General features: G+C 60.9%; 1 protein-coding gene across 2 annotated transcripts in view; it reads right to left on the bottom strand.

Annotated features, from left to right (window-relative positions):
* TMEM132E (transmembrane protein 132E) overlaps positions 1 to 18243 on the bottom strand; it is a 251555-nt gene that overhangs the window by 48959 nt on the left and 184353 nt on the right. For both annotated transcript variants that reach the window (XM_044994306.1, XM_044994305.1), the window contains exon 2: positions 600 to 1506. In XM_044994306.1, the coding sequence (XP_044850241.1) occupies positions 600 to 1506 (907 nt within the window). The remainder of the gene's footprint in view (positions 1 to 599; positions 1507 to 18243) is intronic.

The raw sequence follows: 18243 nt of genomic DNA, 5'->3' as shown, positions 1-18243 counted from the left end.
GAAATATTCCGTGTTTGAAACACAAGCTTGGGCCTGAAAAAGGCCCGTTTTCCCACCCGCTCTAATGACACAGCAGCAAACGCCGAGTCAGACCCTGCTCTGATCTCCTCGGACGCCCCGTCTGAGGGTCCGGCTAGCTCCCCGGGGACGTCTGCATCGGGGGCCTTGTGCTACCAGTAACAACGCGTGACGACACTTCCTCCCCTGCGCCCACCAGAAGGCCCAAAGAATCACCTCCGGGGATTAAACATCACACACAGCACAACACGCGCCCTTCCCCACCCGCCGCTGAACCTGCCCCCGGGAGACAGGCTCCCCGTCGGATTTTCAACAGCGCCCAGCCAACGAACTCCCAACGAAACCAATGGGTCTTAGGCACCTTTCCAAACCTGGGAGGGATCGCTACACTCGCTGCTGAAATGCAGCCCGCTCTGGGGTGGGCCGCGGCAGCTGTATCCCAGCGCGCAGCGATGCAGCAGCTCAGGGCAAGCACCAGCAGCACAGCGCCTCCTAGCAGCAGGCTGGCGCGGCGGCGCGGCGCTCAGGCCGCGGCTGCAGAGGAGCGGTTACCGTGCTCGCCCCCGGCCCCGCGGACGTACCTGAGCGTGAAGTGCTCCACGGTGGAGTTGGCCATTAGGTAGAGGAGGATGCTGAGCACTTCGCCCGGCTTGAGGGGCTTGTCCGGCAGGCGGATGAAGATGTTGCCGTCCAGCCTGTGCTCCTGCATCAGCTGGGTGGGCGGGGGCTGGAAGAGGCTGATGCTGCCAATGCGCAGCAGGGGGTGCTGCGTGGGGCCCTCGGTCCGGGCAGCGCCGCCCCCCCGGCGCGGGGCCGTCTCTCCGGGGCACTCCCCGGCCCCGTCGGGCGCATGCAGCGTGTAGTACAGCTCGGCCTGCTGGCTCTCGCCGCTCAGCTCCAGGGCCTCCGGCGCCTTCCTCCTGCCCAGGGGCACGGCCGAGGGGCCGAACCAGGCGTGGGGCAGCTCGGCCTGCACCAGGCAGGTGGCCAGGCTGCCCCGCAGGCGGCAGGAGCTCTTGATCTCGCGGGCCTCGCGGAAGGCGTGCAGCCGGACGCAGGGCAGCCGCTCGGTCACGTCAAAGTCGTCCCAGTCCCGGCCTGCCACGTAGAAGAGCACCTGGACCACGGGCTGGCTGGCCAGCACCCGCGGCTGGATGATGAAGGCTCGCACCTTCCAGTTGACGGTGAGGCGGTCGGGGATCTCCAGGGTGCTGGAGGGCTGGAGCTGCTCCTTGGGCAGGACCAGCCCGGTGCTGAAGGGCCCCAGCGAGACGTTGAGGACGGGCAGCTCCTTGGTCTGGAAGACGACGAAGGGCTCGGAGCGCTGCAGGGGGGCGCTGGCGTTCCCCCCCGGCCCCGCCCCCGTCTCCTTCAGGAAGAAGGCCAGGCGGGTGTTGGAGAGGCGGTAGCTCACAGGCAGGGTCACGGCCGCCGCGGGGGGCCAGGGCTCCGGGGGCTCCGAGCTGGGCGCCGGCACCTTGCCCTGGGCTGGAAACGGGACAGAGAACAGGGCGGGTTAGGGACGGGACAGAGTGCTGAGCGCCCGTGCATTGCCACCCCCGGCAGCCCCCGCCACCCCTGACCGGCCACTGCCCTGCACCTGCCACGTACCCCCGCGTCTCCCACACCCCCTCCCCACGCTGTCAGCAGCACTGTGACCGCGCCTTTATCCACCAATCGCAAAGCGCTTTGCACAGGAGGTCCATCTCATTATCCCCATTGTACAGATGGGCAAACCGAGGCACAGAAGGACACTGGCTCAGGAGCCGGCCTGCTGTCTCTGCTGGATTCCATGCCGAGTTTATACCCCCCCTGCAGTCCCACGGGAGCGCCGCCGTGGGGCACCTACAGCACTAGCATCCAAAATGGTGGCCAGGGCACGGAGGCAAAGCTCCGAAGGATCCAGCGAATGGGATCCCCTCAGTTCGGTGCCTGTACAATCCCCTGGAGTCCCAGCTCCAGGAACCCCTGAGGCGCTGAAAGTCTGTGCAACCCCCTGTGGGGCGGGGCCCCTCCCGGGAAACTCTCCACAGCTTGTCGGGGCCTATAAGCCACCGGCCATGAGTTTTATCACGCCAGCTGGCCCCTGGCAAACGGCCCGGCCCATCAGACCATCAGCAGCACGGGGCAGTTTGCTGGAGGGGAAGGGGGGGGACGTGAGCGTGTGTTTTCACAACCGTTTTTATTGGGAGGTGAAGAAACTCCCACATTGATTCCCCAACTCCGCCCTTCGCCGCCAGAGCTCTGCGCCCCAGGTCTCACCGTGGGCTCTGGGAGGAAACACACCACAGGGGGACACACCGACCGGGAGATAAGCCGCGGCAAAACTGCATTAGGAAAAACGCAAGGAGAGACTGGGGCCCATTCGGGGAGATGCTGATCTCCACCTGGGTTGGTTCAGAGACCCCAGATTTTGCCAACACGTTCCCCCCGCCCCTCCCCCGAGATACAGACTGAAAATGCAGCGAGGAATTTGTAAAAGGTGGGGAATCAGATTGGAAATCGACTGGGTTTCTACAGCATAACAGGGTCCTGGCCCCTGATTCAGGCTGCTAGGTGCTACTGTAATGCACCTAATAAATAACGTACAGCACCCAGCACAACAGGGTCCTGGCCCCTGACTCAGGTTACCAGACGCTACCGTAATGCTCCTAATAAATAACATACCGTGCTCAAAACAATGGGGTCCTGGCCCCTGATTCGGGCTGATAGGCGCTACCGTAATGCTCCTAATAAATAACATACAGCACCCAGCACAAGGAGTTGCGGTCCATGGCTGGGGCTACTAAGTGCTGCTGCAAGCCAGAGAACACGAAGGCCCCGTCGATTCTGTGGGGAGCTAGATCTAAATTCTGCAGCAGGCCCCTGGATCCTGCCGCCTCGGGCAGACTGGGGATTCTGGGGAAGCTTTGCTAAAATTAGGAGTTTTTAATGAAGCAACTATGTAAATAAGCAGTACGCTCAGCCCAGCAGCCCTGGGAGCGTTCCTTTGATCTGCGAGGCAATATGCTTTTCACTGATCTTCCCTTTCCCACTGTGATGGGTCAGGGGGTGGCGCTGGCAGCTCCGAGCCGCAGCGTGGGGGTTGTCAGAAGGCAGCTGGGGGTCGGGCATCTGGGGAGGGGGCAGTGTGGGCCTTGGGCACCAGGTGGGCTGAGGGAGAAGCGTAGGAACTGCCATACTGGGCAGCAGTGCAACAGGGAGCAATGTGGCCCTCTAGATGGACATTGGTAGGTTTCAGAGGTAACGCCCCATCGAGACCAAAGGAGCGGTTCGAACTGCAGCTGGGCGGAGAAAGGCAGTTCTGTTTAGCAGGAGGATTTTGATGTTGCAAAATCTGGTTTCCTTCCAATTTGGAATGAAACCAAAAACCTTCAAAATTCTCCGCAAAAGGGAATGGAGCAGAGGACGTCAGGAGCTGGGGCCGCTGAGGAGCCAGCAGTCCTACGGCTTCCAGGCTCCCCAGCATCCTGCCTGCTGACAGGGAGCTGGGACCGTGGAAGGCTTGACTGGGCTGGGGGTGTAGACGCCCTGGGAATCCCGGTTGAAGCGGGAACCTTGGAGCTAGGGAACCGGTGTTCCCAGACTCCGTCAGCCCACCTGGCAGGCCGCTGAAGCCAGGTGGGTGAGCTGGCAGGGAAATCAAGCAGGTTTCGGACCGACGCCTGTCTGGGCTCTCACAAACGTGTAAAAGTCAAACCACGAACTGCTTCCATGGCACCGAATCGATGTCCTCCGAGTGCCGCGAATTTCCAACCCGCCTGCCGAGCTGCTGGAGCAGGCTGCCTGCAGACTCAGGCGGACGTTGCCGCACCACGCCATGCATTGAGGCCTGCCCACCTGCGAAGGGGAGGCGCAGAAGGCCAGGTTTGTCAGGGAGTATAAATCAAGGTGGCGCCACTGAAATCAGCTGGGATGGGTGGGGCTGCTTCACGCTGGCGGACGTGTGGGCCTGTTGTGGTTTTTCAAGTGAAAGCTCAGACTGGAGAGCTAATTCCACAACCAGGGAATGGGGGGGGGTCCAGCGGGCTCGGCTCCATTGGGGGGGTGGGGGCTGCTATTGCATTAGCGGCGGGGAGATCGGAGTCTCCATGAAGCAGTCCGGCCCCACTGCCCTGGGGTGAGCTCCCCGTGCCAGCACCTGGGATCACAGCTCCTGGGCCCAGGTCCAGGCTCCGAGCACTGCCCTGGAGAGAGAGCTCAGGACTCGGGTCAGGACTGAGGGGTGTTGGCAGAGGAGGGGGGTCTAACCTTGCAGTGTCACAGAGTGACCTAAATACACACGGAGCCTTGCAGTGCCACAGCGCCGAGCTAACGAACCCCCAGAGTCCTGCGGTGCCACGGCGCCGAGATAACGAACCCCCAGAGCCGTGTGGTGCCACGGTGCCGAGCTAACGAACCCCCAGCGCCCTGCAGTGCCACGGCGCCGAGCTAACGAACCCAGAGCCCTATGGTGCCACGGCGCCGAGCTAACGAACCCCAGCGCCCTGCGGTGCCACGGCGCCGAGCTAACGAACCCCCAGAGCCCTGCGGTGCCACGGCGCCGAGCTAACGAACCCCAGCGCCCTGCGGTGCCATGGCGCCGAGCTAACGAACCCCAGCGCCCTGCGGTGCCACGGCGCCGAGCTAACGAACCCCAGCGCCCTGCGGTGCCACGGTGCCGAGCTAACGAACCCCAGCGCCCTGTGGTGCCACGGTGCCGAGCTAACGAACCCCCAGAGCCCTGCGGTGCCACGGCGCCGAGCTAACGAACCCAGAGCCCTGTGGTGCCACGGCGCCGAGCTAATGAACCCCAGCGCCCTGCGGTGCCACGGCGCCGAGCTAATGAACCCCCAGAGCCCTGCGGTGCCACGGCGCCGAGTTAACGAACCCCAGCGCCCTGCGGTGCCACGGCGCCGAGCTAACGAACCCCAGCACCCTGCGGTGCCACGGTGCCGAGCTAACGAACCCCCAGAGCCCTGCGGTGCCACGGCGCCGAGCTAACGAACTCCAAAGCCCTGTGGTGCCATGGCACTAGCTAACGAACCCCCAGAACACTGCGGTGCCACGCCAAAGAGCTAACGAACCCCCAGCACCCTGCGGTGCCACGGCACTGAACTAAAGAACTCCACAGCCCTGTGGTGCCATGGCACTAGCTAACAAACCCAGCGCCCTGCGGTGCCACGGTGCCGAGCTAACGAACCCCCAGAGCCCTGCGGTGCCACGGCGCCGAGCTAACGAACCCAGAGCCCTGTGGTGCCACGGCGCCGAGCTAACGAACCCCAGCGCCCTGCGGTGCCACGGCGCCGAGCTAATGAACCCCAGCGCCCTGCGGTGCCACGGCGCCGAGCTAACGAACCCCCAGAGCCCTGCGGTGCCACGGCGCCGAGCTAACGAACCCCAGCGCCCTGCGGTGTCACGGTGCCGAGCTAACGAACCCCAGAGCCCTGCGGTGCCACGGCGCCGAGCTAATGAACTCCAAAGCCCTGTGGTGCCATGGCACTAGCTAACGAACCCCCAGAACCCTGCGGTGCCACGCCAAAGAGCTAACGAACCCCCAGCACCCTGCGGTGCCACGGCGCTGAACTAAAGAACTCCACAGCCCTGTGGTGCCATGGCACTAGCTAACGAACCCCCAGCACCCTGCGGTGCCACGGTGCCGAGCTAATGAACCCCAGCGCCCTGCGGTGCCACGGTGCTGAGCTAACGAACCCCAGCGCCCTGCGGTGCCACGGTGCCGAGCTAACGAACCCCCAGAGCCCTGCGGTGCCACGCCAAAGAGCTAACGAACTCCAAAGCCCTGTGGTGCCATGGCACTAGCTAACGAACCCCCAGAACCCTGCGGTGCCACGCCAAAGAGCTAACGAACCCCCAGCACCCTGCGGTGCCACGGCGCTGAACTAAAGAACTCCGCAGCCCTGTGGTGCCATGGCACTAGCTAACGAACCCCCAGCACCCTGCGGTGCCACAACACTAGCTAATGAACCCCAGAGCCCTGTGGTGCCACAGCGCACAGCTAACGAACCCCAGTGCCTTGCGGTCCCACGGCGCCGAGCTAACAAACTCAGAGACCTGCGGTGCCACAGCACAGACCTAACAAACCCCCAGAGCCCTGCAGTGCCACGGCGCCGAGCTAACGAACCCCAGAGCTCTGCAGTGCCACAGCACAGAGCTAACGAACCCCAGAGCCCTGCGGTGCCACAGCTCAGAGCTAATGAATCCCCAGCACCCTGCAGTGCCACAACACAGAGCTAACGAACCCCCTTTTGTGCTGGAGGATAGGAATGAAAGGACAGCCTCCCATTGACCTTGGGGAGCCCGTAGGCATGTGCACACCCATGGGAAAGGTTCATGAGGAGAGGGGACTGGTATGAACGGGAACGCCAGTACCTGGGACCTGGCCCACCCCAGTTTCACCCTGGCCCAGTTGGAGGGGGGAAATGGAACCAGTTTAAATCATAGGCCCGGCAGGCCAGTTCTTAGGGCTCCGGCTTCCAGAGTCTTATGATCACACCAGACTTTTAGCTTCCAATTAAAAAACCAAGGTCAGTTCCTAGCCTGGGAAGCGGTGGTAAAAAGCCCAAAAACGTGACTCAAGAGTAACCAACGCAGCAACTTCTGCCTGAGTCTGCAGAGAGCCTGAGACAATTGCTCTGGGCGGGGAGGGGAACTGCCCCAAGCATCTCAACAGGGTGTTAAGACCCAGCCCCGCTGCTGTGGAGGCCCGTCCAACCCCACCTCAGCGGAGGACTCTATGTGTGACAGAAGGCGAAGGGTGGAGCAGGCCCAGCCCACCTCCCCAGCAGATACTGGGGTAAATCCTGGGGGGAGGGGGGCAGCACTGTGCTGCCCCTCCTGAGGGGACCTCTTTGCTTTCTGCCTGTTGTATCCTTAAACTACGTCCTCGGCTGGTGTGAATCAGCAAAACTCGGCCACACCAACTGTCATTAATGAAACCCAGGGGTTCAGTAACAAGCCAGGTCTGCAGAGCCCAGCAGGGCACCAATCAGGGTCACCATTCAGGAGACTGCTCCTGCGGTCAGAGAGGTTGGAATTAAGGACACGAAGACAGGCCCTTACCAGCCTGTCTGGGAGAACCCATTAATTAACACACAGGGGACTGGAACCAGCAACGATTCGAAATCTCCGCAGCTTCCTTCCTTCCTGCGGTCTCGACCCAGGGAATTAAAGAGCAGGCCACTGGACAATTCGCTGGCAATGAAGCTCTTGGCAATATCGCTGCCTGTTGATTAAACAGCTAGTAAGGGAAACTCAAAGGGGTCAGTTCCTGCTTCCACCAGGCCTGATGTCCAATTGAGAGCCGCGCCTGGCCTGACAGATACAAAACAGCCAGCCGAGACAATACACATCCCAGGCCTTAAGGGAAGGGGTGAACAAACGTACTGTGCCCGCCGCGGGCACTTATTTCTGAAAAATCCAGACAAATGGAACACGTTCAAATGTGGGAGGCACTTTTCAAAATAAGGAAACGCACTGATCGCAGGAATTCCCACCGTGGCAAGCTGAGTTTCATCCCAGTGCAGCAGATGTTATGCCATGAGGAAAGGAAACCTGCAGCCATCTAGGGATGGAGTTTCAGAAGGTCTCCGTGTGTGGGGTGCCCGCTAGGTGCCGAGATCGAACTGCCAGCACTGAGGCTTGGGGAATCCAGCTCTGAGCAGCATTAAACGTGGCCTTTTAATGAGAGCACGCCCGTAAGGAATGCTGAGGGGTTGGTTTAGGCTGGGAAACATTTGATTTTTATATTTTCACCATTTCGATGGACAATATCGATGTTTCTTCGGAGATATTTGTTAGATTTTGATCAGTTTAAAGGGTCACAGTTGTGCAACATTATGAAGGGGGAGGGAGTTCAGACAATCAAAATGTGTCATGACCGTCGATATCTGCGATTCCATACAGAGATTTAGAACGGTTAAAACGCGAATTGTCAACGTCGCTGGTCAAACGACACAAAGGAAATAGAAATCAAACCTTCCTTCTATCCCCACCTCCCCGGTGTTCACTTCTCTCGTTCTCTGGGTCAGCCCGGCAGGCTGCGCTCCTCAGCTCTCGCCACCCCCCCTCTCATCTCCAGCACGTCGGTCTGCACCCGACAGCTCGCCCCGCTGTGAGCCAGACAGCCCTGGCGCATGCGGCCTCTTGAACCAGGCTGGTGCAAATCGGCCAAGGTCTGTTGCTTCAATGGAGCGATGCCAATAGACGCCCGCTGGGGAGCTGGAGTGATTCACTTCCGAAGCAGCCGATCGGTCCTGTCCCCACTGCAGGAAGAAGGACCCGGCAATCAAAGACGCTGAAATATTCAGTCTCCATCTGTGGGTCTGTGTACAGCCCTGGGTCTCCAAGGCTTTCTGGGCACAGCAGAGTCCCCTCATCGCTCTGACAGTGGGGGCTGACGGAGCAACAGCAATGGTGGGAACCGGGGCCTGGCTCTCCGCTGTGTTCTGCTGCGTTTATGCCCCGTAAAGAGGCTTTAGAGTGTCGCAGGCATATAACACCACTCCCAGCATGGGGATAAATCAGTGGGGGGTGTTCGGATTGTGGGGCACTAGGGTTGTGCTTTTCCCCAGTGCCTCTAGGAGGCCAGGAGGAGCAGCCCTGAGGCTGCACTGATTTACGCCAAGGGCCAGGCCAGCCTTGCACATCTCCAGGGTACAGGGATTCAAACCCACCATACTCTGTACCCTCTCTGTCCTTGCTGCGAGCGCAGGAACGGAGCAATGGAGAGTGTGGCCCAAAGGCCAGTCTACAGGCCCCCGGCAATCACTGGCATTTTCGCCCCCATGCTGGATTCTATAGGAGCTGGCTAGCAAGTTATTACAAGACCCAGAAGTCTCTGATTAGCCCTTTCTATGACTCCTGAATGTTCAGCATCACCAATTCATTTCTTATGCAATCCCCTTTGCTCCCCCTGAACAGCGTCACACCCCAGCGTTGTCTGAACTGGCTGAAATGGCAAGAGCACCGCAATCTCTTGGGGGCAGGGGTTGGCTCTGAGCTCCCCGTCTGTGGTGGTGGTTGGGGGCGGGGGGTGTTAGCTCCTTCCTCGCACGTATCAGAGCTTGGCCACAGCCGGAGATGGGACACTGGGCAGGGCAGGCCGGTGCCCGGAGCTGGCACAGACAATCCTCTTTGAGCTGCCTGGCTGGTGGGCCTCTCTCGCATGCTGACTGGGGGCCAGGAAGGAATTTTCCCCCAGCTCAGAGCAGCAGGGACCTTAGGGGGTTTTCACCTTCCCCTGCAGCTGGTTGGCCCTCTGTGTCTCACCTCATCAAACCCTTCCCCATTTCATGGGCCTTGGGCATTGGTGGCACCCGGGTACACTCTGAGGGCTGAAATGCTTTCATCTGGGCTCAGTATAGGGGTATCTGGGTCGATCAGGCTGTACATCAGGTCTCTATGCAACTCTATGGACCAGGGTGATCTCCTCCAGGCACTACGGCAATGTAAAACACACAGGAATAGAGCTGTTGTTTCGACCTGCCCGGGGGAGGGGGTCAGCTGATCTACACGGGGGATCCTTGTGTTCCTACCAGTGGCAGAGCTGAGCTGTGGGAGAGATGATGGGAATTCAAATCTATTATAGACCGAGCCTAGATATCGGGGGGCGGGGAGGAGGGGGCGCTTGCATTGCTAGTGCCCGCCAAATGTATCTGTGTGGGGTTAACGATTAAGACTGGGAGCGTAAGAACGGCCATACTGGGTCTCCATCCAGCCCCATGCCGGTGGCAGGTGCTTCGGAGGGCATGAACAGAACAAGGCAATTATCCAGTGATCCATCCCCTGCTGTCCAATCCCGGCTTCTGGCAGTCAGCGGCTTAACAAAGAAACTGGTGCGATTAGTGTCCTCACAACCCTGCTTTTCCACACACAAAGCACCACCCTCCAGTGCAAACTGAGGGGCCGGGTGTGCAAACGGGCGTGCGATTAACCCGCAGGAGTGCCAGCAATCGTGCGCCAACCCGGGCACCCGAGAGGGCAGCGCTGGGGCTGAATCCGCTGCAGCCAGTGTCCCCGGGGGGATGTTGCGGCTACAGCAAAGTGCCCCGAATCCAGTGCCACCCGTCACCTGGATGAGTCTGTGCACCTGATCCAAAACGCACGCCTGCCGGGATCCCTTCCCCCACCACTGAACTGCAGCCACCTCTGGGGAGCAGCGGGGCAGCCTTTTCAAAGGCTGACGCTGTGGGCCAGGGCCGTAGCTGATTGACACGTCAGGGAAGGGAAGCAGGGAGATGGGACACCACTCTCCAAGCCGGGGTGGATTTCAGGGGAGCGTCCGGCGCCGCAAAGAGAGCCGGGGAGATTCGGTGACGCAAAAGGGAGGCCCTCAGTCATTCGGCCCCAGCTTCTGGGTATCACGGCATTAGGCGGGGCCAGCTCCCTCCTCCTCCCCCCCAGGCCGTCAACGCCCTGCTCCCGGGGTGACCGCAGTCATGGGCACGGGAGTGGGCACGAGCACACGCTGCCCCGCCCAGGCTCCTTTCGGAAGGTTTCCTGAGCTAACGCAAGCAAATAGAAGAGCCAGAAACAGCCCCGTTGTCCAAGGGTTTCACAGCCTCCCGTCCCAGTCAGCTCTGCTCCCCTTCTGGAGCATCGGCCCCCGCGCTACCCTCCTGGGCCCCAGGGCCCTTAATCCAGGGCCCCACCACCGGTGCTAGCCCCACTCCTCCCTGGCGCCTCCAGCCTGCCCCAGCCACTCCCCGGCCTCCTGCCCTGCCCCCTGAAATGGGCCCACCTGTTCTGACACGGGGCGCTGGGCCTGGCCTGCTCACAGGGACCCCTGGGCCAGCAGGGGTGTGCACATCCCCAGAGCGTGGCCCGGGACAGGGTATGAGTGACCAGCGGGACCCAGTCCTCTCCTTAGCAGTGGCACTGCGGGTTTACGGGGCACATGCCTTCTCCTTTCCTGCCACGCACCCGCACCCAGGAGCCATGCGGTGCAAGGCCTCTGCCCATCTTTCCCAGCCCTTCTCCAAGTCCCCGCTAACATACCCATGGCTATGGCAGGATCTGATTTGCTCTGCTACCAGCTGGCTCACGTTGGCATGGGGCAATCCCGAACCACAGGCCACGCCTGGTGATATATTCCTCGTCCCACGGCGGCTAGGCTACCCCTTTATGCTCTGCTCCCAGTGGGCGCTGTTGCCAACTCTCGCTGTATTTGGCATTTTTTGTAAAGCCCCAGCTCCTGGAGTCAGGTGATCAGAGGGGACGCTCAGCTTTAATTTAAATAAAAGAGAGAACGTTTCTCTCTCTTGTGGCTGGGGAGAAAAGCTGGAAAATGAAACTTCAAAAGGCTCAGAAACCGGAAAGCAAATAAGTTTACTATTTTAAAAATCTCAACATTTTAAAGCAAATCTCATGACTTTGGGGGCCCTGACTTGTGATTTTTGACCAACTGCAGCTGGACGCGCTGTGTAACAGACAGAGAGCTCCTCTGCGTTTCGGGGGCGAATGTCTCTCCCTCAGGCTTAACAGAGCACAAGCTACAAAACCTGGCTGAAGATCTGAGCTCTGGCCCCTAGACACTGCACCCCGGTTTGCACAGGGCACCCGGCGGGGGTGGGGGGAGAGGGAGAGGGGGTTGGCGCGGCCCGTAGCTTCATCCACATCAGGAGCTGTATGAATATGGAGAAAGGCTGGCGGTTTCAGCGTAGCAAATTAAAAACGAAACGTCGCTGGGAAAAACAGGGGAAGCGTCTGCAGCTGCTCTGTCGAGCCGGGCTAATGGGAGCAGAGGAACGGTGTATACTAACACGCCTGCGACGAACAGACCGTGCCCAGGGGCCAGACCAGAATGGTGAGCCTGGAGGGACCGGCGCCATCCTCTGGGTGGGGCTGAGCCGGTTCCAATTCAGGACTCAAGAGACTTTAAGGCCAGAAGGGACCATCATGATCAGCTGAACCCACCCACTCCCGCAACAGACCCCTCACCTGGGCTGGGTTACTGACATCCTCAAACCTGGATTTAAAGACCGAGAATCTACCACTTGCTTTAGTTCAAACCTACAAGTGACCCATGTGGCACTGCCCTCGGATCTCTGCCAGTCTGACCTGGGGGGGAAATTGCTTCCAGACCCCAAATACGGTGACCAGTTAGACCCTAAGCACGTGGGCGAGACCCACCAGCCAGACACCTGGGAAAGAATTCTCTGTAGTAACTCAGAGCCCTCCCCGCCTAGTGTCCTGTCCCAGCCATTGGAGATATTTGCTGCTAGCAGGTGCAGATCGGCTACATGCCATGTAGACAGTCCCATCACATGGTCCCCTCTGTAAACTCATCAAGCGCAGTCTTAAGACAAGATAGGTTTTGCCCCCACTGCTCCCCTTGGCAGGCGGTTCCAGAACTTCACTCCTCTGATGGTTAGAAACCTTCATCTCATTTCCAGCCTAAACTCATTGATGGCCAGTTTATATCCCTTTGGTTTTGTGCCAACATTGCCCCCTACCTTAAATAACTCCTCTCCCTCCCCGGTGTTTATCACTCGGCTGTATTTACAGAGAGCAATCACATCTCCCCTCAGCCTTCGCTTTGCTAGGCTAAACAAGCCAGGCTCCTTGAGTCTGCTCGCGTAAGGTAGGTTCTCCATTCCTCTGCCCATCCGAGTAGCCCTTCTCAGCACCTGTTCCCGTCTGAAGTCATCTTTTTGATGAGCTGCGTGTGCGTGCGGGGCACTGACTGGGCATGGGCCTGTCTATTGGTTTGATTCATACACTTCTCCGAGTGGAGACTGTTTGCATGTTGGAGCCCTGATTTCTATGCCAGGCTGGGCATTGACTTGTGTGAACCAGGGCTCATCACTGGGGGCAGATCTGTACCAGAACATTTTGCCAGCAGAGAAGTGGGGATTCCACAAGGAACCTCGTCTGTGAATCAACTCCAACCAACCCCTACACATAACCCTTCTTCCCACCTCCCAGCTGGACACCAGGGAGTTTTATAGAGGGCTTCCCTACCCAGAACCCTTTGCAGCGAAGGGATGTCCCTCCCCAGCTCTCTGGGTGATTGACAGCCTAAAAGGCCAATCAGCTCTCTTTCCCTCACTCCCAGCTCTGCAAGAGGCTTCACCCCATCGCTGTGTGGATGTCACTTACACGGGGCCCAGGGCCAGCTGTGACGTGCGTGACGTGCGGTAGTTAATGACTGCCGAGCACCGTATACATCCTGAGCAGCGTTACTGAAGGACCCCATCCTGAGCTCTCCCACTGGAGCTCTGGGATCGGGCCTGGTACAGCTATCACTTGTGCTTGGATGGGAAAGGGCTCCCAGGAAGCCCCACTGGCTGCAGGGCGTGGGGTTGCTGATTCAGTAGGAGGCGCTCTCTGCTCTGAGTCGGTGCCACTGAACAGCCGCTGAGTATGACCCCAGAGGTGGCTGCATATCAGTGGCGGAGTCATTCAGACCCTGCAAAGGGGATAAATTGGGAAATCCAATTCAGAGAAAGATCAGGGAATTTGCAGCAGGGGAGCTGAAAAGATCAGGACGGTTTTTGTGGCTCGGGACATGAGCAGCATAGACAAGGAGAGGGGTGCAGATCGGGATGGATACACAGATTGGGATGTGAATCACTTCAGGGGGTGTAAAAATCTCACTGGAGAGTCATTATCATAGAATATTAGGGTTGGAAGGGACCTCAGGAGGTATCTAGTCCAACCCTCTGCTCAAAGCAGGACCAAACCCAACTAAATCATCCCAGCCAGGGCTTTGTCAAGCCAGGCCTTAAAAACCTCTAAGGAAGGAGATTCCACCACCTCCCTAGGGAACCCATTCCAGGGCTTCACCACCCTCCTAGTGAAATAGTGTTTCCTAATATCCAACCTAGACCTTCCTCACTGCAACTTGAGACCATTGCGCCTTGTTCTGTCACTGCCACCACTGAGAACAGTCTAGATCCATCCTCTTTGGAACCCCCCTTCAGGTAGTTGAAAGCAAGTTTGCTGAATGGCACCAAGAAAGCCAGGCTCATCTGGCTGCCAGCGTCCCCCCCGCCCCACCCCAGTCCATCCAGCTCAGCCTACAAACAAAATGATGGTCTATGCTGAGACCTGCCTGGGCTCTGAGGGCTGGTTCTCAGTGGCGCTCCTGTCCCTGTGTGTTGCTCTGGCAGTGCAGAGGGGCTTTAATGGGGAATGAGTCTGCTGCTGAGAATCCCCTTGGGCAGAGGTCTTCCCTGGCCCTCTGGAGCTAAGGTAGGGCCAGCTCCCAGCCCTGCTCTAGGGGTGGGTTGGGAGGGCGCATTTCCGCTATGGCTGGAAGGTAACAGCCCTGCCAAGGATCCACAGCAAGGGATAGAATCGTATCGTTCTCTCTCCCATCGCTGGGCCGGCCGGGCAGGGCTAATGCGGGGAGAATCCGGCTCCTGTCGCTGGGCCGGCCGGGCAGGGCTAATGGGGGGAGAATCCGGCTCCCGTCGCTGGGCCGGCCGGGCAGGGCTAATGGGGGGAGAATCCGGCTCCGTCGCTGGGCCGGCCGGGCAGGGCTAATGGGGGGAGAATCCGGCTCCGTCGCTGGGCCGGCCGGGCAGGGCTAATGGGGGGAGAATCCGGCTCCTGTCGCTGGGCCGGCCGGGCAGGGCTAATGGGGGGAGAATCCGGCTCCCGTCGCTGGGCCGGCCGGGCAGGGCTAATGCCGGGAGAATCCGGCTCCTGTCGCTGGGCCGGCCGGGCAGGGCTAATGCGGGGAGAATCCGGCTCCCGTCGCTGGGCCGGCCGGGCAGGGCTAATGGGGGGAGAATCCGGCTCCTGTCGCTGGGCCGGCCGGGCAGGGCTAATGGGGGGAGAATCCGGCTCCTGTCGCTGGGCCGGCCGGGCAGGGCTAATGGGATTCCAAACAGTAAACACTTGTTTTGATCACTCCAGTCAGCTGCTGTGACTCTGACCAGATCTGCTGAGCAGGGAGGTGCTATTTTTGCCCCGTCAGTTTCCGAGCAGGCCCGTCCTTCCCATCAGAACGCCACGCGGCACACGGAGCACGTTTGGGGCACGACCGACAACAGCTCCTCACTTTGTGACTTCAAACTCCCGCCGCCTTCAAACAAGGCAGCGCACACGTCCCTCCTGCGGGATGAAACACCCCCGGAGCTTGAAGTTTTCAAACACAGACCCTTGTAAACCGCAAGCGTCAGAACAACAGAAGCTTTGGGTTTGTTTTTCAAGCATAAAATGTCGCGGCTGTTTTCTCCCCCCCGGCGCTTGTCCAACTCCAAAGCAGCGATGTGGATTTTCTTCCCGCTTGGCAAAAAAAGAACCACCAATCCGCTCTGGAACCGAGACAAAGCAAATTTCAGAACCGGAGGGAAACGCTGGGGAAGTTCTGAGTCACTCAAACGCAGGGACCGAGGGCCAGAGCCCAGCCGGTGTAAATCAACGTAGATGCCTTGAAGTCAACAGAGCGTGGGGATCGGGCCCCTCCAGAGAGTCGTGAAGGCATTTAGCGCTGCTCTGTCACACCCATACGAATGTTCTCTGCTGACCTTGTTCCAGCATCACCATGGGACCATGGGGGCAGCTCTCCTGGAGGCGAGTCGCGCTTTAAATCCCACCCCACCATTGCGCGTGTCCGTCTGAGGGCTTCTGGCCGGTCAACAGCACGTCCGCAAGTCCCGGTCGGTTCTCCCGTTTGACAGGCGGCAAAGTGACTCGCCCAAGTGGCAAATCCAGGAACAGGTGTCCTGAATCCCAGCCCGTTCCTGCTCTAACCACTAGACATGCTGCCTTCGGCAGGAACACACGAGTGTATTATTGTTGCTGGGGCGGGCAGCGTCACAGCGACTCTGTGGAGCTGGGAGGGCTCGGACAGGTCTCTGTGCCGGTCAGCACCCACTGAATTCATATGGATAGAGAGGGGGTGGCAGCCCCCCCGCCTGAGTCTTCTACCACTTTGCTATGTCGTCTGCTGAGAACGCAGAGCCGAACGCAAGCCAGGCGCGAGTTGCAGACTGTCTGTGGAGGAAGCTAGCTGACCCGACTACCCTGCGCTCCTCTGGGCCCACTGATAGATAACGAAGGGTCCTGTGATGCAGGGCCCTGCAGGGGGTTACTGTTAGGTGAGGAGCACCTAGGGACTGTGCCTGAGATCAGGGCCCCCCGGTGCCAGGCACTGTACATATACATCGCCAGAGACCGTCCCGTCCTGAAGCGTTTACCACCTAAATCAGAGGTGACCCTCCCCTGCTGTCCCTCCTCACCCGCAGCCTCAGCTCACTGCGCCGCCAGCGCTCTGGGTGGCAGAGCTGCGAGCTCTGGCCGGGCAGTGCGGCTGCGAGAGCTGCTGGCCTGCCCCGGTGCTCTAGACTGCGCGGCGGCGTGGCCGGCTCCGCCCTCCCCGGTGCTCTATTCTGCGCGGCGGCGTGGCCGGCTCCGCCCTGCCCCGGTGCTCTAGACTGCGCGGCGGCGTGGCCGGCTCCGCCCTGCCCCGGTGCTCTAGACTGCGTGGCGGCGTGGCCGGCTCCGCCCTGCCCCGGTGCTCTAGACTGCGCGGCGGCGTGGCCGGCTCCGCCCTGCCCCGGTGCTCTAGACTGCGCGGTGGCGTGGCCGGCTCTGCCCTCCCTGGTGCTCTATTCTGCACGGCGGCGTGGCTGGCTCCGCCCTGCCCCGGTGCTCTAGACTGCGCGGCGGCGTGGCTGGCTCCGCCCTGCCCCGGTGCTCTAGGCTGCGCGGCGGCGTGGCTGGCTCCGCCCTGCCCCGGTGCTCTAGACTGCACGGCGGCGTGGCCGGCTCCACCCTGCCCTGGTGCTCTATTCTGCACGGCGGCGTGGCCGGCTCCGCCCTGCCCCGGTGCTCTAGACTGCACGGCGGCGTGGCCGGCTCCACCCTGCCCTGGTGCTCTATTCTGCACGGCGGCGTGGCTGGCTCCGCCCTGCCCCGGTGCTCTAGACTGCGTGGCGGCGTGGCCGGCTCCACCCTTCCCGGTGCTCTAGGCTGCGCGGCGGCGTGGCCGGCTCCGCCCTGCCCCGGTGCTCTGCCAGTCCTGGTGCTCTGACCGGCATGGTAAGGGGGCGGGGGCGGGGGGTTGCATAAGGGGCAGGGGGTCCCAGTGGGCCTGTCAGGGGGCGGGGTGTGGATGGGGGCAGGGCAGTCAGGCGACAGGGAGTGGGGGGGTTGGATAGGGGGTGGGGTCCCGGGAGGGGGCAGTTGGGGCAGGGGGTCCCGGGAAGGGACAGTCAGGGGACAAGGAGCAGGGGGGGTCGGATGGGTCTGGGATTCTGAGGGGGGCAGTCAGAGGGCGGGAAGTGGGGGGGGGATAGGGGCGGGGCCAGGCTGTTTGGGGAGGCACCGCCTTCCCTACCCCGCCCTCCATACAGTTTCGGAACCCTGATGTGGCCCTCGGGCCAAAGTTTGCCCACCCCGGTCTAAACAGACAAGAGCGAGGGAAGGGAAGCATTAGCCTCCCCGGTGCACAGAGCTGGGACCCGAGAGCCTCGGCCCATGGGAGTTAGGCACTTAGACTCCCTTGAGGGGCGAGGCCTGCGGGACTCGCTAGGGTCACGCAGGGACTCACAGCAGAGCCCCCTCCCCACCATCCCACACCCCTTGGGCAGCCTCCTGAATCCAGATGCTGGGCCCAGGGCAGGCTGTGCTAAGCTACTCTCCAGCCCCGGAGCCAAGACCCCTGCAATGAGGGGTGGGGGGAGGCGGGGAGCCCCTGCCTGGCCAGGGAGCCAGAGCCTAATGAAATCCTTCCAGCCGCTTCGCTTCACTGTGTAATCAGGGCAGGCGGCTGCTGCGGCTCCAGCTGCACAAGACAGAGCTAATGAAGCTCTTGCTATCTGCCTGCTGCAGAGCGGGCGCTATCGCCGCCTCTCATCACAGGCCCCTCGCCGCCACTCAGCACATGCAGACGTTCCCAGACCCGGCTCGTGCCAACGCCGGCGGCTGCCCGGCTCTGCCCTCACGCCTCTGCCGAGAGCGCGCCGGATGCCCGAGCCCCTCTCCCCCACCCCGCGCCCCCGTGGACACACCCTGGACAGGGGGAGCAGCTACCTTAGCATGTCCTGCTCAGCTACCACGGGGATGGGGCCCTAAATAGATGGGGGCGGGATTTGCAGATAGCTAGGTGGCTAGATAGCTCCAGAGAGTCCTGACCCCCCCCCCCCACCATGGGGAAGGTGGGGACTACGGGTGCCATCCACAGACGATTGTTCTCCGTGCACCTTGGCAGGCAGCATACGACAGGTGCCCGCTGGGCTGCCCAAGACCCGGACCCAGCCCTGGGGTCGATTC

Source organism: Mauremys mutica, chromosome 19 (genome assembly GCF_020497125.1).
Source record: "Mauremys mutica isolate MM-2020 ecotype Southern chromosome 19, ASM2049712v1, whole genome shotgun sequence".
In the NCBI taxonomy this organism is placed as follows: domain Eukaryota; kingdom Metazoa; phylum Chordata; order Testudines; family Geoemydidae; genus Mauremys; species Mauremys mutica.
The sequence above is the reverse complement of the archived record's forward strand: the minus strand, read 5'-3'. Positions and strand labels throughout refer to the sequence as shown.